This window comes from Rhinolophus sinicus, chromosome 1, assembly GCF_057876585.1.
Source record: "Rhinolophus sinicus isolate RSI-liver-muscle chromosome 1, RSI-T2T, whole genome shotgun sequence".
Classification (NCBI taxonomy): domain Eukaryota; kingdom Metazoa; phylum Chordata; class Mammalia; order Chiroptera; family Rhinolophidae; genus Rhinolophus; species Rhinolophus sinicus.
Window position 1 is genome coordinate 149,991,965 of NC_142501.1, and position 27,857 is coordinate 150,019,821.

The window sequence follows — 27,857 nt, forward strand, 5'->3', positions numbered from 1 at the left end:
ATATTCATTTTATTCTTATGGATAAAATGAATATTTTAGATGAGAAACTTGAAACCATCCAAGAAATAAAAAAACAGAATTGAATAAATGAGTTTCTTCAGGGCCTGGTGTAAGTTTCTTGTATCCTGACATCACTTCACCTAAGATGCAGATTCCCAGAAAGCCTAATGGGCCTCACTTGACTCACAGCCCCACCACTGAACACCATGGGGAGCAGGGCACCTTGAGTGGCGTTTCACAGTTTGTACGCACAGGAGGCTGAGAATTTCTCAAAGTAAAATTGAGATGCTTCTGCAAGAAAAGGGAGTAAAAGCCAGGGAAGCAAAACTAACAAATATTCAATATAGAAAGCAAAGTGGAATATAGTTTTTACTAGTATTTATGTAGGATAATTTTTTACCAGTCTCACATATTTGCACTTCATCTAACAGGTAAATTGCTAGATATCCCTGTAACAACAACAGCACACACACACACACACACACACACACACACAGTTTATTTGATAGCAAAAATTAATCCTATATAGCTTATGCTCATTCCTTCTCCTCCTTGCCTACTTTAGGGTTTCTCAGCCCCGACACTTTGGGCTGGTGTCCATTTGGCGTTTTGACATTTGGGCCAGGAAAATTGTTTGTGTAATGCGGTCTTGTGCAATTCGGGATGTTGAACAGCATCCTTGGCCTCTATCCACTGGATACCAGCAGCATCTCTCCCACTTGTTAAAACCAAAAATATCTGCAGATTTTGCCAAATATGCCTAAGGGACACAGTTTCCCTTATTGAGACCCACTAAATTCATAGACAATATTTGAGGAAAATCATTTCTTCCCTAGTGAAATAAATAATAAATCTGCTAATACATTTTAGCTATTTAAAAGTAATTTCACATAGAGGAATATTGGTCAGTGTACTATTATTATTATAACATTTCTTTTTGTAATTATTCTTGATATTATTTTTTTTGACACATCATCAGTATTGTGGACCATTATTTTCAGAGTCAGCTTTCTCTGGACCAAAGCAGTTTCTAATATGTTTGACTGACTAATAACTGTAAATGTTAGCAGTTAGCAAAATCTCCTTCACCCTCCCAACAAAGCTATTTAAAGAAAAAAGAAAAAAAAAAAGGAGAAGGAGAAAAAGAAAAAGGAAGGAGAAGAGAGGAAGAAAGAAAAAGAAAGAGACAGAAGAAAGAGAGAGAGAGACAGAGACAGAGAGAGACTGAGAGAGAGAGAAGCTCTAAATCTCAGATCACTATAGTTTCAAAAAAATTATTAGGTTTTTTCCTCCACCACTTTGGAGCCTGTAGGGCAGTACTCAAGACAGTATTTTTAAAACAGCATGTATGTCTGGAAGGCTGTGATTCAACATTTCAATCTACCAATATAACCAACTAGACTGTAATCAGTACATTAAATAAAGATCCTGGGTCCAATCAGAGAACAACTTTATTTTAATCCTACCATATGCCTACCCGCCCTTATAGCCCCCTTTGCCACACAGTAATCCCATATTTAAAATTTAATGTACAGTTCCATGTGATAGCAAAATTTCTGCACTTTATTTAGAGTGAAATTTCTTCAAAACTTTCCCCTATCCTCAGTGCCATAGGTGGGAAGCTTGCCGTGCAAAATCGGTGCTTAGCAGGTTTCCTCTCCTTTTCCCCACTTCATGCTCACACTTTGTCTCCTGTTGGCTGAACTGCCTTTGGCTACTCAGTAGTTAAGTTTGGGAGGGAAGAAGGGGAGGACAAGTAAAGCACACAGGAAAGTTCTTATGTTACAGATTTGGATGGAATAAAAAGAGAAAAAAGTTTCTTTTTAGGAAGGATAAAGTTGAATCTCTGGTTTGGGCCAATTTTTGAAAACTGAAAGGTCCCATTGAGGAATATTTGACTGTGTTCCATGTGAAAAATGAATGATGCATGTTCTTCCAGCTGGATGACCACCTACATCTCCTTACGCCCCTGGAAATCCAGTTGCAAACCTCTTCTGTTGACATCGCTTTTCACTTCCAAAAAGTCACCTTGGAGTCCAGGCCAGCTCCGTCCCCTGATTCCTGAAAAATTCATGCAGGCTTGCTTTCAGTGTTAGAGTAGAATTATAGTTAATTGTTTATGTGTCTTGGTCTTTCTTTCTCTGCTTTGTCCCCAAACTCTGGGGAACACATATTAAGCGCACATGACTTCTTTATCATTAGGTTTAAACAAGAAGAAAGCAAACCCCACAGCCTTTCAATAACTTAAATAGATGTGATAGTGTCATAACTCGTCCTTCTCACTGAAGTAAGTTCTCCATGGTCCCAGGACTTGTAAAGCTGTCAGCTCTACCGTGGACTTCCTCAGGACTGTCTGTCGTCTTCAGTGGCGTCAGATGTGTCTGCTCTGAAACTGGTCAGCGTGTCCTAAGCACGTAAGTTTTCAGGGCCAGGAGAAATTCAGTTGCTATTGCTACTGGTCCAAAGCTACTCCATTCTCTCCCTCCTGTCAATAGTAAGGCTGGAAAACACTCAGATTGCAAAATGCCTCCGAGCTTTCCAATGTGCCTCCTGAAATCTCCTAATTAAGGAACTCCCTGTATAGTCAATCTTTTCACTGAAGACTCCTCTCATTTCCTGGCATTTACTAAAATGTATCTCTCCCCTGAGCATATCCTCAAGCTCTCTTTGAGGGAGTATTATTTTCTCATGTCTGTTGTAATTCTGTTTTAGGGATTAAAGGTAGTGTCACATTGATCAATCTTCCACATGCTTGTTGAATAACAGAATTAAACCAGACAAAAGAAAAAGTCGTCTGCTTTTTTGAAGCTCATGACATTCAGCTGTACTCCCTGAGAGTCAACCATAAACACAGTGGAGACCATGTACATACTTTATAAGGATCATATGGACTTTGGTGAAAGCTTCTTTTGATTACAACATAGAAAATTCTTGTGTATTTGGCCTTCAAATTCTGTTCCTTAGGTAAAAAAAAAAAAAAAAAATGTAGAATAGGGATTACGATATCAGCCCATATCTATTTTTTTAACAGATATGCTAAGGAATATTTGCATTATTACTGGTTAGATTAATCCAAACGGAAATTTACATCTAAATAATGCCTTTGAGATAATCATATCAACACCCAATAATTAAAGAAACTTAAAAGTTAAAAAAGTTAAAAGACCGTGATGTGGGGAAGAGAGGCAAGAGACCCAGAAGGAAAACCTGTGAGAGGGTATTCAGGTAGATGAAACAGGACCACATTTCACTCAGTTAAGTAGAGAAGATCCACCTTTGGAGTCAGACAGACTTTATTTTGATTCCCTGAAATGCTTCTAAGTAGTTATTTTTAATAGTTACTAGAATTACCCTTCCAAATGATGCACTAAGTATATTTTTCAAAACATTACCAAACAAATAAATGTAAGTGAAGTTGATTTTAAGGAGAATCTAGTGGAGTCTAAGATCAAACAGTGCGTGTCCTTTAAAGTCTGAGCTGTAAAATGCAACTTGATTTGTGCATTAATGCTATAGAATCTTTTAAGCAGCACATTAAACTAGTGAATTTACCCAATGTTTATGGTAAAACCTGATCAAAGAGTTTTGTTTGCTATTTGAAGTTTTTCCAGTAAGGAAGAACATTATTATTTCTTTATTTTTTTTAAAGTTCTTTGAGTAACATGTATCTCGGAGTTAAGCAAATGCATTTGGAGCACTTATAAAAGGTAATGTGTTTTTGCTTTTTTCATGAAGGTGAATTTTACCTTTTCTTCTTAATGGGAAATGTCACTTAATCAAAATGTTGATTGTGTATGTTTTTGATGATAGTAATTTAGTTGTATGAACATATGCCTTATTGCAAAAAAAGGAATATAATTGAACTTGCTTTATAAAAGAGTGTAGCAGAAAACTGTTTAAAATGACTGTTACATCTTAAGTGTCTTTCATAACATGCAGATGGACATGAAATGTCAATCCTTAATTTAGGTCAATGTAATATGTAAGATTGATTTTTGTTTTGTTTTGTTTAGGGTTTTCTGATTCAATGTATAGGGTAATTAGTGATAATATACATGATATGCATAAGTTACAATATTGGTGTGACAACTGCAACATTATTCTCGATAACATTATTATATAAAATCTCATCTATAGGTACACTCATGTATTTAATTCCCAGTGAACTAAGGAGTTTGAGATAAAATCAAAGAACATATAATTGTCCATATAGAACAATATGAACTATAGTATGACTACTTAACAAATCTACAAGTATATATCTCAATCCAGAAATGTAAACTATACCTCATAGCATGTATTGGTATTTGTGCTGTATTCTAGAGCTATGCTGGTTACTCAGTTTTTGCATGGTTATAATAATTAAGCACACATTGGGTCTTGTGCCTTTTAAAATTTGTTCCTCATTATTTTATATAAACTCTTAGATATCTATGTGTGTAGCTTATATATGTATCACTTTCAGTGGTAATAATCCATAGGGCACTTAAGCCATTCTCAAATTGTGTATTTGTATTATTTGCATGTCCTCCCTAATCTGCATCACAAATATACCTCACTTTATATAAATATATGGATTGCTTTTGTAAAATGTTCTTATAGTCCTTTTTTTTTTTTTTTTTTTTTTTTTTTTTTGTAAAATGATATATTCCTTTAAGTGGAAATATAAAGAGAAAGGATTATAATCTTTGTTTTTAATTCTCTATTATTTATTTTATAGCCCCAATTTATCTTTGCTTGAAACTTTATAATATCCTATTTTCATTGTAATTAATTATAGAAAATCCAGTTTAGCTAGTGATTTAGATATGAACAAGTAGCAAAAGTGAGAATTGAAACATATATGTCCCCAGGGATGTGTGTGTGTGTGTGTGTGTGTGTTTCCTTTTGTTTACAAATCAATAAAATATGTCTTTGATTTTTAAATGTCCTAGAAACATAAAAGTAATTCCGCGATTAAGGCTTTTAACAACATTCTCTAGTTTCGTTTTTTCCAACTTTTTCTTTCCCCCTGGGTTTCAGGAAATCTTAAAATCCAGTTCTGATTCTTTTAAATACCAAGAAATTTCTGTCTCCCTCCCTCCTTCTCTCTTTCTCCATTAGCATCACCCATGCCTACATCTATCATTAGCACATCTGAATAGATAATTACCAGATCTACGTATCTAACCCAAACTATTTCTGAGCTCCAGAAATTCCGTTTGCTACCTCTGTCTCAATAGCAAAGTAACAATAGAAATGCATTTAAAAACGCACACTACTGATTCCATCGCTGGTGCTATTGTGACCCTATTTTCCTTTTAATCTAGTGTTTATTATAATAACCTCCAAACTGTTTCTTCTACTTCTTCTTTCTTTCTTTGTTCTCTTGTATTCTGTATTCAGTAGAATATTTAAATTAAACTTCCTAAAACAGAACTTCATTCTTTGTTCATAAACCTCAATAGAAGCTTTAATTTTCTAGTTAAGTTAGTAGGCAGTTAAAGTCCTTAGCAAGGCATTCAAAATACTGAAAAGTATCATGTCAGCATACTTTTGCAGCTTTGCAACCCAAATTTAAATGTCTTCCGTAGGTGCTATTAGTCATCAGAGTACTACGAATCATTCAAGATCCATCTGAAAGGTCCTTCTTTAACTTATCAAATATTTACCCAGTGCCTGTTATGTAGCAATGAATGAATATGAAAGAAAAACTAAACAAAACATAATTTCTGTTCATGGAATACTCATTGCACTGATTTGAAATTTAAAACAACAGTTCTACAATTGTTGACAGCATGAGTAGAACTTGACTTACTTTGAATGATGAGTAGGTGGACACCAGACACAGAAGTTAAGGACATGAAAATTCTTTGAGAAAACAATAGTAGTCTTTTCCACAAATGGTGCTAAAATGATTGGATTTCATCATGTCAATGAATGAAGCTGGAATCATACATTTTAACATACACAAAATTAACTCATCAAGCTAAATGTAAGAGTTAAACCTGTAAAACTGTTAGGAGAAAACATAAGAATAAATCTTCATAACCTTGGATCGGGCAATACTTTCTTTAATATGACATCAAAAACACAAGCAAACAGAAAACATAGATATATTGGACTCCATCAAAATGAAAAAACAATTGTGCCTCAAAGCACACAGTCAAGAAAGTGAAAAGATACCCACAGAATTGGAAAAATCATTTACAGATATTATGTATCTAAAAACAGACGTGCATTCAGAATATATAAATAATTCTTGCAACTCTATAATAAAAAATAAAGTAACCCAATTAAGAATTGGTCAGAGGATCTAAGTAGACACTTATCCAAGGAAGATATACAGATATCAAATAAGCACATGCAAAGATGGCCACCATTAGCCATCAGGGAAATGCAAATCAAAAGTGCAATGAGATACCACTTCATAACCACTAGACAGCCTGTAATCCAAAAGATAACTTTAAGTGCTGGCAAGGATATGAAGAAATTGGAGCACTCACACACTGCTGGGGGGATTGCAATATGGTGTGGCCACTTTGGAAAATAATCTGACAGTTCCTCATATGGTTAAACAAAGAGCTACCATGTCATCCAGCAATTTCACTTCCCGGTATACTCATACATCCAAGAAACATTAAAACATATGTCCACATAAAAATTGTACACAATTGTTCATAGCAGCATTTATCCATAAGAGACAAGAAATAGAAATGGCTTAAATGTCCATAAAAAGATGAATAGATAAATACAATGTGGTACATTCATAAATAGAATATTATTAAACAGTAGAAAAGAAGTACTGATTCAAGCTACAACATGAATGAAACTTGAAGACATTATGTTAAGTGAAATAAACCAGTCACCAAACGCCACATATTGCATGATTTCATTTGCATAAAATGTCTGGAATGGGCAAATCTATAGAGATAGATAGTGGACTAGTTGTTTTCTAAAGCTAGGGTGCTGGGAAAAATAAGGACTGACTTCTAACAGGTACGGGGTTTCTTTTTCGGGTGATGAGATTGTTCTAAATAGATTGTGGTGATAAATACTCACTTCTGTGAATATGCTAAAAAGTATTGAATTGTACACTTTAAATGACTAAATTATATGATATATGAATTGTATCTCAAGAAAGTTATTTCTAAAATGTTAGGTAAAGAAGGATGCAGAGAGGCATGTTTCTTTTGCTTGCTATTCCCTCTACATAGAATGATCTTCCTCAGTAGGTGTATGGCTCACTGCCTCATTGCCTTCAAGTGTCACCTTTTATTTAGGCCTTCCTTGATCACCAATCTAAATCTCAAAACGTTCTCCTTTGCACATATTACTACTTAACATACAATATTGTACTTATTTATCTTGTTTATTATTTGCCTTCTCAGTAATAGAAAAATTGTTGCTGTTTTTTTTGTTGCTGTATCTCTAGTCTCTAGAAAATGCCTGGCACTTAGTAGATGCTCAATAAATATTTGTTCAATGGGTGAATGGTATCAGATAAAAGATGCGATAGACATACCCAGATCTCAAACAGCCTGGTGTGATTAGACACTACAGATAGCTGGATAAGAGGATAGCCAATGGGGTGTGATTATGAATAAAGCTGTAGAAGAAAGAATAAACCGTGTTACTGAGGATCGCTTACAGACACACTACAGAGTTTGATGGGATTTCCTATAGGCAGGAGAGAGCCAGGGGAGGGAGGTGAGCAGGGGAATATAATGATCATTGTTGTGAAGCCGGGAATTCTATCTCCTCTCCTCTCCTCTCCTCTCCTCTCCCCTCCCCTCCCCTCCCCTCCCCTCCCCTCCCCTCCCCTCCCCTCCCCTCCCCTCCCCTCCCCTCCCCTCCCCTCTCTCTCTCATAAGAAGGGGGTCTCAGAAACTATTTTTAATTTTCCCATCCATTCCATACTAGTTATCATATACTTAGAAGTACTGATGACACTAAGGACATATCATTTTTAAGATGATTTACATCTGTTTATTATGTTATGTTAGACTTTTTTCCATGGATTAGAGCAGACATTTATTTCAATCTATCCCAATTCAGTTTCTAGTCTCAGTGTTTACCTTATTAAAAAAAAAAAAAGTGAGTAGAAATTCAAACAAGGTAAAACATTTCATCTTCCAGAAAAAAGCAAACAGCATTAACAAAACAAAACAGTATTTTTCCAGTTTACCTTGGTTACAGCACTATGTAGATTCTCACACTAAAACCCAGGTAACTTAAACAATGTCTGGCCAAGGTGAGAAGAATGCTAATTTTCTTTGTTCAGTTTTAAAATTACCATTTAGTCCAAAAAATGTAAATAAAAAGTGATCAGAGTTTGCTTTACACTCAGGCAAAACCTATTTATCAACTCATAAGGAAATTCCAAGCCCTGCTTTCAGTCCTTTGTTTAAAATGCACTGTAGTGTGGTATGATTTGCATGTTAATGATGTGAATCCAACTGTATAATAAATGGGAAGGGGAAGATACAAACTAGCTTCAGAGAGCAAGTTTGTTTGTTTTTCATGATTTCTTCCTTACATGTTTAACTTGAGAACACATCTATGAGGTATGCTTATGTGAAAGATAAAGAGGTGTCATCATTGATGGAGTGACAGTGAAGCAAGAAATTTCATTCTCAGATTTCTCACTCAGAAAGCTACTGGACACTGGAGGCATTTGAACATATTTGGAAGGCAGATATAATGTACTAAACAAGAGGCTGGCAAAATTCATTCTGTGCAGTGTAATCGCTAAAGTCAGAAAGCATGAAACCATTACAATTTCTCTTTCACCAACACCACCTTCACCACCATCCTTGACCCAATATAAGCATACAGTTAGGATACTTTGCTTTTTTTTTTTTTTCATTTTCATTAGGTTCCTCCTTTGTATGTTCTCCTTAAGTAAAACAGCAAAATACAACCACATTTTAAATATTAATGTGTGATTTGTGGAATTGTGCCTTAGAAGTATTTGAATCAGTCGAAATTGAAAAGGCCTAATCGTGTTTTTGAAAGCCATCCAATTTCCTTTTATTTACAGTCTGAGCCATTTCACAAATTGAAAAGCAACCATCCAGCCATCTCATGTTTAGGTTAATATATATTTAAATGATCCTAAAACCATTATCAGCATGCAGTAGCCCTGTCATGAACAAATACAGATTAGAGGTATATGAAGAAATTCCTCTAAATCGGTGGTTCTCAAACAATGGTGATTTTGCCCCTACAGAACACTTAGCAATTTTTAGAGATTTTTTTTTTATTGTCACAGCTGGAGGTAGTAAGTACACTTGGCATCTATTGTATAAAGTCCAGGGATATTGGTAAGTATTCTACAATGCATAGGACAACCCCCTATACTCACACACACACAATGAAGAATTGTGTGCCCTAAAATGTCAGTAGTACCAAGCCTGGGAATTACGTCTCTAACTAAAGATATGAAGCCAAATCATATACTGAATTTTAGTTTCTGATTCACAAACTGGGAAAAGAGTTAGAGATTGAATTATCTACTGGTATATAACAATGCTACCACAAATTTAGTGGCCTAAAACATTCACATGTGTTATCTCTAACCTTCTGTGTTCAGGAGTCCAGACCCAGATTAGGCGGGTCTTCACTAAGGCTGTAATCATAGCACCCCACCCAGGGATGAGTTCACATTTGAATGCTCAACTGGGTAAGATTCTGTTTTCATGCTCATGTGGTCCTTGGGAACATTCAGTGCTTTCTGAGCTGTCAGCTGAGGGTGTCAGTTTTTTGCTGGCTGTTGTCCTCAGTCCCTTGTCCCATGGCCATCTTTATAGACAACTCACAACATGGCAGCTTGCTTTTTCAAGCCAGAATGGAATCTCTTCTCACAAGACAGACCTTATAATTGTGGGTCGTAACATAAATCGTGCACATAGTCACATACATCCCACCACCTTTGCCATATTTTATAGAGTAGGAGCAAGTATAGATCTCACCCACACTCAACCATAAGGAATTACACAAAAGTGTGAATACCAGTAGGTGGGGATCATGGTGACCACTTAGGAGTCTGTCTGCCACAGGGAAGTTCTCTTCTGTTTGTTTTTGCATTTCAAAAATGGTGCATTTTATTAAAAGTTAATAGGATAAATGTAAAAAAAAAAGTTGTTAATATATATGTATTATCATTCAGGAAACTAGATGGAAGGCCACAGATGACTGTCACATCATGACTATCACCAGTACTTTTTCATCTGTGCAGAATATTTGCAATAACATAAACGTGCTTTCTATAGTCAGCTCACAAAATTGCCTGGCTTTAGTTGTGCCCCTTTTTTTTTCTGTAGACCGGTACTTTATCACTGGTTGTTTGCCCAGTCCTCTGTCTGTTTCATATTCTTTGTCTGTATTAAGGATTTTCACATTATTTGGGATTTGAAGGTTGGATGTTTGGGGAGTGGAAAAGCCATCTTGGATTCTTCTTCCTTGCTAGTGATAGGTGAAAATTCTTCTGCATTTAAAATATATAATTATAAATAGGTTAAATGGAATAACAATAGCTGAAAGTAATGTAAGTTGCATAACACAAAAACGGGTATAGAATCTCTCTCTACCATAAATTAAATTTAACTTGTTATAACAAATTTGTCTTATTATAATAAATTTTGTTTACTAGATCTTTGCTGGGAAACTTTCTCTGTTTACTTTTACTTTAAGTGTATGCTGAGTCTTTCCTTTGCTGTTAATACAAAACAGATTAGTTTGTACACAGTGTTAGAAATTATTTCAGCAGAGAGAGGGTAATGCTACAAAGGTTATACTATTAAAGGGATTTATTGTTAGCAAGGAAAGACAAATATGAATGTATAAGAGTTTTATGATTACATTGAATCTTTTATCCATTTGTGTTCTTTTAAGATGTACAAATAACTAGTTCTTTTCAGCTACTATTTGATCTGTTGGATATACTGTAAGACATATTCTGTAGTATTCAATACTATGTGATGACTGATGAAATTATTATGGTAGATAGATACCAAGTGTACTTTTCACTTTAACAGAAGAATTGAGAATTTCTATTTTATGTAAGTTGTATTCATTATGCACAATCTTTAGGGACATAGAAATTATATAGTCAAATAGATTTTTTTGTTTCCTTCAAATAACGGTGCATATGTTTCCACCATTTGTGTTATCTTATATATTGACAAGTACACAAAATATTTATTAAGTGCCTAGTACATGCCAGAAACTACACTGGGTGTGCAATATTACATTATTATTCATAAGTCTATTTTCCCAATTTTTTTTTATAGGGAACTAACACTCGTCCTGGTTTAGAGATCTGCCCAAAGTTTCACAGCTAGAAAATGGAGGAGCTGGTTCTCATGTGTAAACATCCCTTCATGCAGCTCTACCTAGCTAGTGGTGTAAAATATTCTCTCTCCCAGGAATAATAAAATCTTGATTTTTTTTTTTTGGGGGGGGAGAGGGAGTTATGTCCTAAAAATAATAAACATATACCAAATACAAGTATGAGTAATCCGGGATAATAGTTTTACTCATTCTTTCCCATTTTCTATTTGCAATAACTATAAATCATGTAGATTTAACCACTTAAAGGGGAGGGGATGTAGAAGGGAAGAATAGTTAAGACTGAGAAGAAAGAGTTTCAGAAAGAAGCATTTGCATCGCCAACGATGAGAAAGGGCCTTTTTGAGATGCAGGAAATAAACCTAGTGGTTAGATGGGAAAGAGCAAAGGCAGGGAGGCTTAAATGGAGGGAGAGGTAGCAGGGTTAGGATTAGAGGGACTTTTAAGCCATAGTTAAGGATTTCAAGCTTATAATAAGGTCTGTTGGGAGCTTTTAAAGAGCAACAAGATCAGATTTGCATTTTTCAAAGATCATGCCAGATATGAGGTGAAAGACAGATTGTAGGTATTCATGGGATGATGCAGGGAGATGACTTAACTATTGATAGCTGCAGCTACCTGAATGGACCTCAAGAGCATTATGCTTTGTGGGGAAGAAAAAAAAGTCAGCCTCTAAAGGTTTCATGCTTATGATTAAATTTCTATAACATTTTTCAAAGGAAGAAACTATAGCGATGGAGAATAGATAAGTGGTTGCCAGGAGATAGGAATGGGGGTGTGGGTATGAATATAAAGAGGTAGCAGAACCAATTCTTTTGTAGTGATGGAACAGTTCTGTATCTTGAATGTGGTAGTGGTCACAAATCTATACATGAGATAAAATCACATATACACATAAATGAATAAAGACTTAAAAAGGTGAAAAAGTCTATACTCAACAGTCATTACCAATGCCCATTCCCTGGCTTTGATATTATACTGTAGCTATACAAATTCTCACCACTGAGGAAAGCTGAGGGAAGGGGTTCTTTTGCACTATTTTTGTAACTTCTTGTGTGCGGCTATACATATTTCAAAATGAAATGTTTTTAAATGTTATTATAATCAAACAGGAGTGATTCAGGGTAATGGATGTGAGAGTGCATTTATTGAACACATATTAATTGAGGATCTCCACTGTGTCATTTGCTGTTCAAAGCACTAAGAATTGATGCTGAGCAAAATAGCAGTAGTCTGTCTTCAGCCATTTGGCCGCCAAAAAGATTCTAAAACTTGTCCTGCAGAGACTATTGTACAAATTTTTGACACACCCTTATATGAAGATCAGGCTGTGCTTCCAAGAGATCAAACTACAGTGGAATTCTGTTGTTGCTTGTGGACTCCAAAATTATGTAGTCCAGGTACAATTTTGGTTCCACAATAGTTTGACCTTATTTGTATTACATATTTCAATACTGATTTAAAGGTCCCTTTTCTTTCCCATCTCCCCATCTGTTTTATTTTCAAAGCTAAATAAATACTGATTTGTTTTTTGAAAAAAGTTTTGTTGTATCCTGTATGCCTCCAAAGTCTGTCATCTCAATTTTTGAAATACCGCAGAGCAGGCAAATGATTTTGAAGAATTATTTTCCTCTGTATTTACATTATTATTTCTTTAAAATAAAAAAAATTGCAAGTGATACCATCATGTATCTTTCTAAAGCTGGTTTGGATAAAGTGGATAGTTGATTATTCCTGAGGTTTTAAATGTCCTTCAGAGACTGAGGTGAAAAAAAAAGATAAAATGTGTAATTTTACTTCAGGCTGGCATATCCTCTGTCCTTATTATCAAAATACAGAAAATAGTTCATCTTTCTAAGTTAGATAGCTGTTTAAACTTTCCTGAAACAGAATTGATGGCATCTTGGGATAATTTGAATTTGATTATATTAATGTTATTATTACTGAATGTCTATTGGATGTCAGTATTGTTGAAGTAAATATAGAAATGCACATTTTTAAAGATAAGGAAAATTTGACTTTCTGGAAGGTTAACTTGCCTAAAGCCACACTTTGGCTATAGATGATTATCTAATATTTGAACCTAAAATCAGTTCTCTATCTAGGACATCTCACTGCCTTTTATTTTATTACTAATACAGTAAATGTACTGTTTTATGAGCCATTTAAGGTCTCTTCACAGGTCTCTGAAAAAGAACAAAGTTCTTTTGGAGTAGAAGAGCCCAATGTAATAAATATCTATTTTATTTACCTGTTTCCCTAGCATTTGGAATATAAGTGTGATGTGCATGTGTACGTGTGGGTGGATTTTTGTTTGTTTTTGTTTTTTCAGTAGAGAAACCTGAAAATTAGTATCCTGTGGGCAGATTTTCCCACAGAAGCAAATGCCTTCTTTAGATCCATTTATCACTATTTCTAGAATGCACAACTTCGTTCTCTTAAAAATAAAATAATCGGGAGAAGGCTAAATGCGGAGGTTTTTATTACTCTATTAATTTGGAAAGTGATGAGTAGGTATGGCTGCATGAACGTTGAAAGGAAATAAATTAATTGGTGCACATATGAGTGAGCAGAAATTGCTCAATTCTCAGCTTGAGGATTAGTTGAAAACATTTGCCTTAGAGATAAATGTCATGAATTCTATTCCTGAATCTATAACAGCCACACCTTGGCCTAATCACTCAGTCACTTAATCCTCACTTCAACGTAGACAATCTCTAGTGTTTTCTTTATTTTAGAGTGAAGTAATTATTTATTAGCATCTAGGTAAATACCTAAGTTTCTTCAGAGTCTAGGTCTATAATCTCTGACACTTGTCTTATGGTTATTAATACTGTGTAAGTAAAAATGTGGAACTCTAGTATATTAAGTCTTCTTACAGAATTTATGGGAGTGAGTGATCAAATTATTTACTCTAATTATCAAAATTTAAATGTAATTGAAATACAGTAATATACATAGACCTTCTGAAAATACTTTTGAAAATAAAACATGGGTATTTATCCTATCGCTCACCCATCATACACTATTGAGTTCTTAATATATGTCAGATCGTACACATGCATGGAAAACAAAGTAAGAGATCATCTTTCTGCACTCAGGAGGATTGCAGAACATAAATGTGTTTTTGGCAGAATGACTTAATTTATCTATTGAGTTTATAATCTGTATGCTGATACTTAGGTGATCTTGAAGGAATTACAATATTTTTGTGGCTTTACTTGGAATTAAGAATCATTTATATACCAATATACAGCTCTGTCTTTTTAAAAAATTTTTAAATTACCTCATAAGTGAATTGTTTAGTGTCCTCAGCAGTGTTAGATGGTGTGCACAGTAAAGAGCCAAGCTCTTGCTTTCTACAACCCACAGGAAAATGAGCCTGCCTACCCTATAAGCCCCTTGAGGAGAAGGACCATGTTTTATGCAACCTCGTATTCCCTTTCTAGCAGCTACTCAGCTCTCCTAGTCTTGTTATTCTTTGGTTTATTTGATGAAGAAAATCAATGATTTTTTTTTTTTTTTTAAGAAATACTTAAGGTACTTAAAAAGAAATATAATGTCCTTCTTTTTTTCAAGACACTATAAACAACAAAACAAACAACAGTAGCTACCCTGAAATAGGGCCTTATATTTTATCAGTTTCTTAGAAACTTGTTCATGCGTAACAAGGCAAATATATATTTTTCAGCTTCTGCAATGGATCAAAGTTACTAAAATTGCATTCTTAAAAAAAAACAAAAAACCTGGAGTTTAAATTATGAGCTTTTCTTTACCATTCACTTTAAATATTTCATTTCCAAACAGAAGATAGTTTTATTTTTCTTACATTTATTTTAACTTCATACTCGTAAATAAATCATGCATAACCCTATATTTCAGTATCATTTTATCTTCATAGGTAAAGCACACTTCACAAATTAATAATAAAACATATGTCACTGCAAATGTTAGGCAATAACTCTAGCAACTCCATAAAAATAATGTCAAAACTAGGAGAATAAAATACAATATAGAGGTTAGGAGTAAGGAATTACTCTAAACCCTAACACAAATTCAACTGTTTACCGTCCTTGAATGGTTTGCTTGTTGTTGAGAAATCAGTAAGCTCAGGTTCAGTAGAATTTATTCCCCCAGCTTATTTATTTACATGGTTTTGTCACCACCAAGGTTTACTTGACATTCTCATAAATTAACATGTAATAGAAATTTTACAGTAATGAGAACACCGACATAACTTTGCTAGTTGTAACTCAGGAATCCTCAGGAATATTCTCATATAAAATATATAAAACTTCCTCTTTGAAGTCAATATTTTTATGTGGTTATTTCAATTTTAAATAAATGACAGTAATTGAAGATGGAGCTAGGGAAGGATTTATGTAAAAAGATCTAACTCTTATTAAAATGGAAAGTTCAACTAATAATTACTGAATTCTTACTGTATACCCGGAAGATCATAATATTTATATTCAAAAGCCATCACCTCCTGTCTCTAGTATTTAATATACTAGAGTTTCCAATTGTTACTTACAATCCCGTCCCATCACTCCATGCTCTTTTATGTATCTATGTGCCGCATAACACTCTGGTGGTCATGATCACCACCACTACCACCTGAGGTGTATAGCCAAATAAATACATATTGTTCTCCCTATTTCCACTCTTCTCTCATTCAGTCACTCTTAAACGCAGTAACCCACGTGATCCTGTTAAACTGAAATCAGATCATGTCACTCTGCTCAGAACTTTCCAGTGGCTTCCCACACCGAGCAGAGTAAATGCCATTTTCCTCACCATTGCCTGTCAAGTCTTATGTGTTACTGTCCCCCACCACCTCTCTGACCTCATTTCATATTGCCTCTTTCTCACACACTCTGGCCTCCTCACTGTGTTTGAGCCTTTGCAGATGTCATTCTCTGTGCCTGGAAAGTCCCCATCATTCACATCTGTCACTCCACCACTTCCAGCAGGTTTTCCTTCTCACCTTAACAGCTAGACCATGCCTGACACCCTATAAAAATTGCAGCTGCCCTGCCCTGACACTTCCTATTACTTTACCCTGCATTATTTTTTTGCTTCTTCTCCTTAGTACATTTTAATGTCTTATGTGCTGTATATTTCAATGTTTGTTTTCCTATTGTTTCTCTCTCCTATTAAAATTAAGCACTATGAGGGCAGCAATTTTATTGTTGTTATTATTGTTATTGTTGTTATAGTTTTGTTCACTTCTGTGTCCCAGTATTTAGAATAGAAGATGACACATAGTGAGCAATCAATAATTCTTAGTTAAATTAAGAAATAAATAGTAATATTATTACTGATAGTAAACATTTACTAATCTGTTATTCTGTCATTTACTTTGCCGAGTACTTTAAATCCGTATTGCCATTTTTTTCAAATAATTATGTATATTATTATACGCATTTTATTGTGCTTCACTTTTTCGTGATATGCAGGTGCTCTATTTTTTTACAAATTCAAGGTTTGTGGCAACCAATGCCAAGCGAGTCTATTGGTGCCATTTTTCCGACAGAATTTGATCACTTCATGTCTCTGTCACATTTTAGTAATCTCACAATAATTCAAACTTTTAAATTATTATTATAGGTATTACAGTAATCAGGGATCTTTGATGTTACTATTATAATTGCTTTAGGGCACCACCAACCTTGCCCATATAAGATGGGAAACTTAATCTAAAAATGTTGTGTGTGTGTTCTCAGAACTCCACAAACCGGACATTCCCCTTGTCTGTTTCCCTCTCCTTGTGCCTCCTTATTCCCTGAGACACAACAATATTGAGATTAAGCCAATTAATAACCCTACAGTGGCCTCTAAGTGCTTAAGTGAAAGAAAGTTGCCCGTCTTTCACTTTAAATCAAAAGCTAGAAATGATTAAGCTTAGTGAAGAAACCATATTGAAAGCTGAGATAGGTCAAAAGCTAAGCCTCTCACACCAAACAGTTGACTAAGTTTTGAATGAAAAGGAAAAGTTCCTGAAGGAAATTAAAAGTGCTATTCTAGTGAACACACAAATGAGAAGATAGTGACACAGGCTTATTGCTAATAGGGAGAAAGTTTGAGTTGTCTGGATAGAAGATAAAACCAGTCACAACTTTCCTAAAGCCAAAGCCTAATCCAGTTCATGGCCCTGACTCTCTCCAATTGTGTGAAGGGTGAAAGAGGTGAGGAAGCGGCAAAAGAAAAGTTTGAATGTAGCAGAGGATGGTTTAAGGAAAGAACCCGGCTCCGTAACATACAAGTACAAAGTGAAGCAGCAAGTGCTGAAGTAGAAGCAGGTTATCCAGAAGCTCTAGCTAAGATAATTAATGAAGGTGGCTACAGCAAACAACAGATTTTCAATGTAGATGAAACAGCCTCATTTTGGACAAAAATGCCCTCTAAGACTCCCATAGCTAGAGAGGACAAGTCAATGTTTGGCTTCTCAGCTTCAAAAGGCAGGCTTACTTAACTGTCTTGTTAGGGGCTAATGCAGCTGGTGACTTTAAGTTGAAGCCAATGCTCATTTACCATTCCAAACATCCTAGGGCCCTTAGGAATTGTCCTAAATCTACTCTGCCGGTTCTCTATAAATGGAACAACAAAGCTTGGATGACAGCACATCTGTTTATAACACAATTTACTGAATATTTCAAAGCCATTGTTGAGACCTTTGCTCAGAAAAAAAGATTCCTTTCAAAATATTACTGCTCGTTGACAATGAAGCTGTTCACTCAAGAGCTGTGATGGAGATGTACAGTGAGATTAATATTGTTTTCATGCCTGCTAACACAACACCGTTCTGCAGCCCATGGGTCAAGGAGTAATTTAAACTTCCAGGTCTTATTATTTAAGAATATACATTCTGTAAAGCTATAGCTGCCATAGATAGTGATTCCTTTGATGGATCTGGGCAAATTAATTGAAATACTTCTAGAAGGATTCACCATTCTAGATGCTATTAAGAACATTTGTGATTCATGGAAAGAGGTCAGAATATTATCAGGAGTTTGGAAGAAGTTGATTCCAACGCTCATGCATGAGCATTGCATGAGCATTGTTGAGGGGTTGAAGACTTCAGTGAAGGAAGTAACTGCAGATGTGGTAGAAACAGCCAGAGAACTAGAATTAAAGGTGGAGCCTGAAGATGTCAGTTTCTGCAATCTCATGATAAACCTTTAAGTGATAAGGAGCTCCTTATGGATGAGCAAAGAAGGTGATTTCCTGAGATTGAATCTACTTCTGGTGAAGATGCTGTGAAGATTGTTGAAATGACAACAAAGCAATTAGAATATTATATAACTTAGTTGATAAAGCAGTGGCTGGGTTTGCGAGGATTGATTCCAATTTTGAAAAAAGTGCTACTGTGGGTAAAATGCTATCAAACAGCACTGCACACTACAGAGAAATAATTCATGAAGAAAATCATTCATGAAAGGAAGAGTCAATTTATGTGGCAAACTTCATTGTTATCTTATTGTAAGAAATTGCCACAGCCACTCCAACCATCAACATCACCCTGATGAGTCATCAGCCATCAACATGGAGGCAAGACCCCTCCACTAGCAGAAAGATTACAACCGTCTGAAGGCTCAGATGATGGTTAGCATTGTTTAGAATAAAGTTTTTTGTTTTAATTAAGGCAAGCTCACTATTTTTATACATAATGCTATTGCATACTTAATAGTCGACAGTATAGTATAAACATAATTTTTATATGCACTGAGAACCCAAACATGAATGTAACTCACTTCATTGTGATATTAGCTATATTTTAGTGGTCTGGAACCAAGCACAGAGTATCTTCAAGTATGTCTGAAGTATGCATGTATGTCCATGTAGTAAAGAAAAAAAATATACCTAAGGCACTGAGGAGTATCAATTTGTCCAAATTCATATATTTTATAAATGATTGAGTATTTATCTTATTGTATTATGAGGAGATATTTCTATTATTTCAATATTTTATTAACTCTAAGATTCTATGATTTCACTTTTTAATATTTCATAAGTTGGAATGTGACTAACAATTAAACACACGTCAGAGTTTAATTCACAGGGATTTGTTTTTTTTCATAGAAAAACTAATGATGTTGTACCTTCCCCAAATTACAGTATGTTTAAATCTTCTTACAAGCAGCACTTTTTGCTTCATCTCTAAATCCTTGGTGTAATATAAAACAAACACCAATAAATATATATTGAATGAGATATGGTTAGTATGTTTCTCTTTCTATTTCCTGTCTTCTTCAGTAGCTTTTTCTTTAAAGCCTCTTAGAGAAGTCTTCTCGAGGGCAAGGAACATGATACCTACACTCAACATTTTATTCCTAACAATGCCTGTCACAAAAGATGATTAATAAATATGGGTGGAATGAATTAATTTTGTAGTTCTCAGAGTTGGGCTCTCTTAGAGGCAAATTATATATGCCATGACTGAATCTCTTGGTGTTTCAGTTTTACCATGTCTAAAATAAGGATAATTAATAGAACCTGCTCAGAATTAAATGGGACAGTTCCTATTAAGTGATCAGAATAATCCCTGGGCCATAATAAGTGCTCAATATGCACCTAGCAGGTCTAGGCCGTGGCAATACCAATAAAAGTATATGTGAGCAGTTTCAGGGACAAATAAATTTCCAAACTCATCAAGAGTTTTTACATGTGTTTTTGTCATTAAGTTTTGCCTAAATTTTTAACTACGGCATAGTTCTAATGGAAAGGGAGGGATTTTGATAGACTTGGATTAGAATCCTGGTTTTATTGTTTGCGAGCTATGTAAGCTTGGGAAAATTACTTAATTTGACTTCTTTGTTCTCCAAAATGATGACAAGTATACCTACCCAAAGCTTATTAGGAATACTAATTTAGAGCACATAATAGCACACACAACATGGTTTCTGACATGATGGTCCAAAATACCTATGTAGCAGATAATTTTAATAAGATGCCTCCCAAATCCTATATGTTCAATTTACATGATGAGGCCATTGCAAGTTCATGTTTATTAGAACAGATAGTTTACTCTATTTATAGTAAGGATAATATCCTATGAGAGAATCAGAAAATATAAATGGATCAAATTACAAAAATAAATATATTTCCCTATGGCTGATAACATGTGGAATTTTCACTATCTCAAGAAGCCATAGAACCAAGTACTATAAATGGATTCTGAAAAGAATTAGATAATGTCATGACTGGTAATATTAATGTTTCATTTTTTAAACTAGATGTAGTCAAATCTGCTTCTACCAACTTATATCTGTGCGGGTCCAGCAGAATTTCTTTCTTCTACCCAGAGCCCTGCCCAACTAGCCAAAAGCCACTTCCAGCATTGTTATGCTTTTAGTTTTCTTATTTCCTCTCTCCAGCCCCTTGGAATACTTCTTCGGTAATTGATCTTGGACTTAAATAAATACTTGAAGGGTGAGGAAAAGGAAATGCTTCTGTAGTCAGCCAAAATATTATTTATTGGAATAAAGTCAACACAAAAGAAAGGCTTCTAAAGGGAAAACCACTAGGGAGGTAACTATTTTAGAGAGGAAAGGAGAAAAATGAACATGAATCAAAAAGAAAGTCCGTGCACTTTATGAGTAGAGGGTAAACACTTATTTTGAAGTGAAGTTTATCCTATCTTTGATTCCAGAATTTTAATATTCTGTTTTAAATATTACGTGTTTTTAGAAGATGCCTGTGTTAGTCTGCTAGGGCTGTCATAACATAATACAATAGACTAGGTAGCTTAAATGATGAAAATGTATTTTCTTACAGTTCTGGCACCTGAAAGTCCAAGATCAAGTTGCTGCAGGATCGGTTTCTCCTGAGGCCCCTCTCCTTGACAGACAGATAGTTGCCTTCTCACTGTGTCCTCTGTGCTCCTGCATCACTGATAACTCTTCCTCTTCTTCTAAGGACACAAGTCCTATTGGGTTAGGTCCCCCCATCCCCATGACCTCCTTGAGCCTAAATTACCTCATTTGAGTCAGGGCTTCAACATATGAATTTTAGGTGAAAACAATTAAGTTCATATCAATGTCTATCCTAAATAATAAATATATTTTGTGATCAAGGATATTAATGTTTCATTAGATTCACTTTAGTTCCTTCAGTCTCTTCTTCAAATGTTTATGGAAGACTCATAGTTGTAGAACACATGAAATAATTCAGAGTATAATTTTTTTAGCATATGATGAAAAACACACATTATGTCACTTGGGGACACTTATTTATTTATTATGTATATGATTATGATTCACTTACATTAGAGTCTAGTTTTCTCATTTGTAAAATTAAGAATTCATAGTTACAATTACTCTGCACGTTTTTTAGTCAGAATTCTATGAATAGAGGTAAAGAAAAACATTTCAAGATATAAAGCACTACACAAATGTTGGTTAATGTTAATGTTTCCATTAGTATATTCCACAGATTATAACCTGTAGTAATGTTCAAACTATGTTTGTTTGTTTTTTTTCTTTTCAATGAAAGCTGAAGGGAAAAAAATCAACAAAATAAATCAAAATATAAGAATGGAATTAAGCCATGGGCAACAAATTTCAGAGGAAAGGAGAATTAAATTGTCTTTTGGAAACAAGGCTAATTATTAGGGGAAAATATTAATACGAAGCTTTTTTAGTTATGTGAAAATACTAATCTGTATAAGCACAATGAATATAATACCTATGGCAAAATAATAAGGGAAATTGCACAGTTTTGATAAAGTCTTAAATGTAAGTAGTCACTCAAACTTATTTTATTTTATACAGTAACCTTTCTTTGATACACAAGCACATGAGGCACTTAATAACATACAGTTGTATTACTAGTTATATAGTCAGGTAAGATTCGATAACAGCATACACTGAGAAGTGTCCTATCACTTCTCCCTTACTGAAAGATAGGGAAACACAATCACTGATGGCATATGATACAAGCTGGAACCTGGACAATCCAAATACGCTGCTGTGATTCTTCAGTGAATGTAGATTGTTTTCCATTGTATCTAGCAATAAGACAAGTTCTTTCTTGGGCACTGGTGACGACATGTATATCACTAGTACTTATTCTGCCAAATGCTGGCTTTGAGCGCAGCACTAGGGAGTCTTACATAGCAGTAACTGGAAGGAAGGGATGGGGAACAGGGACAACTTTTAAAATGTACTTTTATTTTAGTTAAAGTCAAAGGGAATGATATGACCCAGCTTGTAGGCATCTCTCTTTGGCACAATTCCAAGGACATATATTCTCTACTGATCCTTAAAGTTAGTATGTCTGTATTAAATGAAGTCCTTGAAATGCATTTCATAACAATTTGAACTTCTGTAAAATCTTTTTTTATCAGTATTTTTGCTTCATTAGAGTGTAGTCAACTTAACATGATTATTTTGAGAGAGAGTCATTTTGGAAAAGAGGGGTCTTAGTGTTCTCCCTACTTATTTTCTCTTTGAGTTGTCTGGTGATTTCCTTAATGTAGAATAAAATACATTTATGAGATCGCTTTTCCAGCCTATCAGCCATAGGGACTCTTAGCTACCCCATTTATTATTTTTCTCTATTTATCATTCCCCTTCTTTCGTGAAATTTCACAACTGGACCCTCCCTTGCTTTCTTGACCTGTTCCTGATGTTCATCTATCTTGGCTGATAACTTATTTACTCTTGGTCAAACACAAGGACATAATCTTGAACAAAACACATGTTGGTGTATAACCACATCTTGGTAAATTTGAAAAGGCTCCTTAGTGGAGATGGCATCCAAGCTAAACCTCAAAGGATAAATAGGAATTAACCAGGTGGAAATGGGGCAAGAACAATGAAGCATATGCAAAGGCCCTGAGGCAGGAAGAACAAGTTGCAGTTGGAGAACTATTGGTAATGTTATATGGTTTAAGAGTAGATTTAAAAGATGAAGAAACATTATAAATGAGCTGGAAAAATAAACTCATGAAGGGGTGTAGGAATGAAGAAAAGGATCCCAGTCTTTGTTTGGAGGGCAGACAGAAACCATTGAAGGATTTTAATCTGTAGAGTAACGTATTCCAATTCATACCTTATGAAATGCCTCTGGCAAAAGGTAAATAATGGTTTGAATAGAGTAATTTTAGAGAAAAATAAAGAACATTTATTTGTATTGTATAATGGTATTGTTAAATGTAATTTTGATATGATGCTGTAGTCTTTAAAAACCTGAAATCTAGATCATTTAAATAGAACATAATGATACATATATTAAAGCTATGCTAAAAGACAAATCTATTCAAAATTGATGAGTACAAAGTCACAACAAACAAAAATCTTGTGATAGTGTGTCATTGCTCCTTGTCTACATTTGGGTGATTGAAACAATAGGGTGACAAATTTTCTCACTTTTTGTGGGATTATGCAGTTTTGTCAGAGCAAAAATGATTGCAAAACAAACCTGTTTTCCTCCCAGGGCATTATATTCTAATTAAAATATCTAACTGAAGAAACATGCATTCATTTAGAAAGTGTTCTTCAGCACCAATATAATTCTGAAAAAGAGGAGGAAGGTAACTGAAAACACAGCTATTTTGAAATTAAATTTTACACTAGTTCAAAAACTCCCTGAATAATTAAATTTGAGCATGACATTACTTAATATAGCTAACTGTTATGAATCTCTATTTTTACATGATCAAACAAAGGAAGCAAAGAAGAGCTAAAAATGCTTTGTTTAAAACAAAAACTATGGTTCATTATCAATGAAAAGTTTAGAGTCCCTGTCAAAAAATTAAAAGTTACTCAAAATGGTCTCCTCAAAAGTACAAATTAGAGATGGAATTATGTAAATTAAAGGAGTCAGAGAAAATACTTGGAGTTAGATTTTAACTATCACCTTACTACTCCACCAAGTAGTGTGAAATTAAAAATAATTTTTCCATTAACTAGAAAATTTGCACAAAATGCATGCTTACATCCCAGTAGCAATACCACTTGCACATTTTTCAAGGCTAATACTTAATATTAATAAAAATCGTATTATTTAATTTTAATATTATTTTATTAACTAAATTTAATATTAATAAATTTAAACTTGCCATTACGTTTTCTTAATTTCATGGTTCCTTTTTGAAATATGTCACTAATTTTATAAGTAAAAAGTATTAGAATCATATGATTACTATATATAATTTTAAGAATTCAACTAAATTCTTCAAAATATATTGTTAAATTTTGTATTTGAATATGTTAAATGCATAGTGTCGGTAATTTTATTTTGTGAATCCTGAATTTTTATTTTGTGAAAATAGATATTGAAACACCAGTATTGGCATTTTACACTGGTATTGGTTTCATTAGCAAAAAGGTTAACTGCTGTTTGCCTCCATTGACAATGGGTTGAACATAGATAATGGTGACTGGGAAGAGAGCAAAATAAAGGAATGAGGCAGACTCAACAAGCCTTGGTGTATATGGTGTGTATGGAATCAGAAGTGAGTGAAAGGAGACTCTACCTTCTCGTATGGACTTTGAATAAATGTGCTTGTGAACATTATCCCTCACCTAGAGAGGGAACATCAGAAAAGGTGGAAAGCTGAGAAAAGAGGGAGAGGAAACAGAAGAACAAGTAAGAAGACAAATAAAAAATAGCATCACTTCAGAAAATGCTCCAATTTCAAAGCCTTAATGTTCAGGAAATCCATACCTCCTTTCTCCCTGCCATCTCTATACTGTTTTTTGGAAGCTTTCTATACACTAAATACACTGTGATGGATTTGGCACCTCTTCTGGGGCAGCAGATTCAAGTTGATGACATGTTAAAGAAAGCAGACAATGAGTAACAAACATCAGGAGGCTCATCACAGGATTCCCTTCAGTTCCTAAACCTGAACTACTGTGAATCTGTCTAGAGTTAGTGCCGCTGTGGTTTATCTGCAGTAAGTGAGGTTAAATTAAGGGTATAGTAGTTTGTAATTTTATAGTTAGGAATGCAGTGTATGTGTGTGTATACTCCTGCATTCTTATGATGAGAATATGAATATATTTCCCCAGAAAGATAATTCTTTGCCGTGATTCTTCTTTCCATAGTGTGGGTAGGGCATTCCTTTGGATACATTATTGGTTTAATAACCTGTGATACCTGGTCATTGAGCCTAACCACTTGTACATGGAACCCGGAATGCATTTTCCCATTAAAAAAAAATAACCTACTTAGAAAATAATTTATGGATACAACTAATTGGAAACTACTTATACTTTACATTAGTAAATGTCAAGTTTAAAAATTTTGATAAGCTGGATCAGTTCTAAGAGCATCAGGGTGGATCACACAGCTACTCTTAATTTGGAGTATAGTTAAGGAGATTCTACTCAGAATTGAATTTTATTTTTCAGCTCATGAGCACTTTAATTCATGATTCTTTTTTGCCTCTCCCGTATTTTCTGCCTCTTCAGAAACTCATGTCATACTTAATGTGAAAAAAATACTGTATATGCTCTCTCCCTTTCAATACCAAGTTTGAAAATTCAAAGGAGACTAAGTTTTAATCCTCTAATTGTATAAGAGGCAGGAAGTATTAAGAAGCTTACTGAAGAGTTGAGTTGTACTGTAATTTTGTTTTCTGTGATTTGTGTTGCGAAGAACCATAAGCAAGCCTATGTTTGGCATTGATCAAATGACTGTCTTGGTACTCAAGTGCCTCTCTGGTACCTTTATATTGGCTATTTTTCCTGTGTTTAAGACTCTGAATTTTCAAATAAAAATGTTTTTCTTTAAAGTCTTAGGGTTTTTGAGGTCCTACTGTGAACAAGCAATATAGGAGTTTTCTTTTGAATTTTATTTCAGAAATTTCTACCACAGGACCTCTTGGTATGGGAAGCACCACCACCAGTACCACCCTTCGGACCACAACGTGGAGTACAGGCAGGAGTACCACCCCATCAGTGTCAGGAAGAAGAAACCGGAGTACCAGCACCCCATCTCCAGCTGTTGAAGTGCTTGATGACATTACCACACACCTTCCATCAGCACCGTCCCAAATCCCAGCTCTGGAAGAAAGCTGTGAGGCTGTAGAAGCCCGAGAAATCATGTGGTTTAAGACACGTCAAGGACAGATGGCAAAGCAGCCGTGCCCCGCAGGAACTATAGGTAAATCGGTCCTATAGAGTTAAGTTAAGGGTGTGTCATTACTTTTGTTTGCTTTTCTAGCATTTTTTTTCTTTACTTCATTTTTTTTTTCACATTTGATTGCATTCTGAACTCAGCTAAATTGAAATTTAAAGCAACGTATTTTCAGAGTTTGAAAATGCATTCTGAAGAAGTCACCAGTAAGAATTGGATGAGGATACTCAGACATTTGAGATCAGTGCTTTTCACCTGGAGTGCGGGGTTTCTGGGTGGAGTTACAGTTAGGCTATGGATGTCCCGGTTACTCTAGAGAGCCAGCTTTGCTATACAGCAGCCCAGAGAGAATCACTGGATTGCTGGGGGGGGGGGGGGGGCGGTGCTCAGGTTTGTCACCATCCTCAAATGTTGATTGTAGAAAATGAGATCGAGGACTTCTATATCAGAAAACAATCATTGAAACTACCTAAAATTTAATAAAAGAGAAGTTTGACTATTGTTTTTACCAGTCGTTGTATCTGTCTATTGATGGTCAAAGGCTCTTAACGTCGTCAGAGATCAAATAAGCAGGAGCCAACATCCCATTTACCCAGCATCCACTAGAGAGAGCAATCCTGCATCGTTTTCTGTAAGGGATAGTTAAGAACTAGATAGCTCTTTGCCCCTTCGTTTTTACTGGCATGATTCCTACTATCCCTGAGTTGTAGCCATATTAGTATGTGCAGTATTTAAACCATAAGTAGTTTGATTTGTTTTATTGTTACATATATTGACCTTCATAAAACTTTACTTAATCCAATGAATAGCATTTGCATTATTCCATAGAATATGTAAATAAAAGAAATACACAATAGATGTCACTATACCGGTGTTCTTGGGGACTGTATCTTTGGGTGTTTTTTGGTTACTTTAAGGAAGCATGTTTCTCTTAGAAAAGTTCCAAAGTGGATACGCCTTTCTGAATTCCATGATATGTGAGGTGATCGGAAGACCAGAGGTAGTGTTGGTTTTTGCACGAGGGCATGTTTAATTTTTTTTTTTTTTCAGCAAAGTGTTTAAAACTAGTTAGAAATCTATCTTCCTTTTATAAAGGGGGATGATATTTAGTTCTAAAGTTTTCTGCGGTAATGGAATCAGAAAACCTTCCCTCTGAGCCTTGTCCCCTTAGTTCTGGGCCTCAGTTCCTCCCTCTTTGATATAATTACAGCCCCTCTACTTCAGATATCTGTTGGGAAGGTTAGTGAAACACTTTATTTGAAAGCACTTTGCAAACTACAAAACACTGAGAAATAAGTCGTTATTATTCTGTGACAATTGAGTAGGAGATTTAAAGGAGACGTACTACAGCCCTCCCACGTGACTGTCCGTACACTACAGTCTCATTTTTTCCCCTTTGCTCTGGCCCTTCTGCTGTGCTGCTGTTCGGGCCCACACAG

At 34.9% G+C, this 27,857-nt stretch overlaps 1 protein-coding gene across 31 annotated transcripts in view; it reads left to right on the top strand.

The window, feature by feature from the left end:
• Nucleotides 1-27,857, top strand: part of ADGRL3 (adhesion G protein-coupled receptor L3) — a 756,105-nt gene that overhangs the window by 564,422 nt on the left and 163,826 nt on the right. For 22 of the 31 annotated variants that reach the window (XM_019743751.3, XM_074324504.2, XM_074324503.2 and 19 more), the window contains one exon: nt 26,143-26,445. In XM_019743751.3, the coding sequence (XP_019599310.3) occupies nt 26,143-26,445 (303 nt within the window). The remainder of the gene's footprint in view (nt 1-26,142; nt 26,446-27,857) is intronic. The other 9 variants (XM_088791158.1, XM_088791160.1, XM_088791127.1 and 6 more) reach the window with 1 other exon arrangement.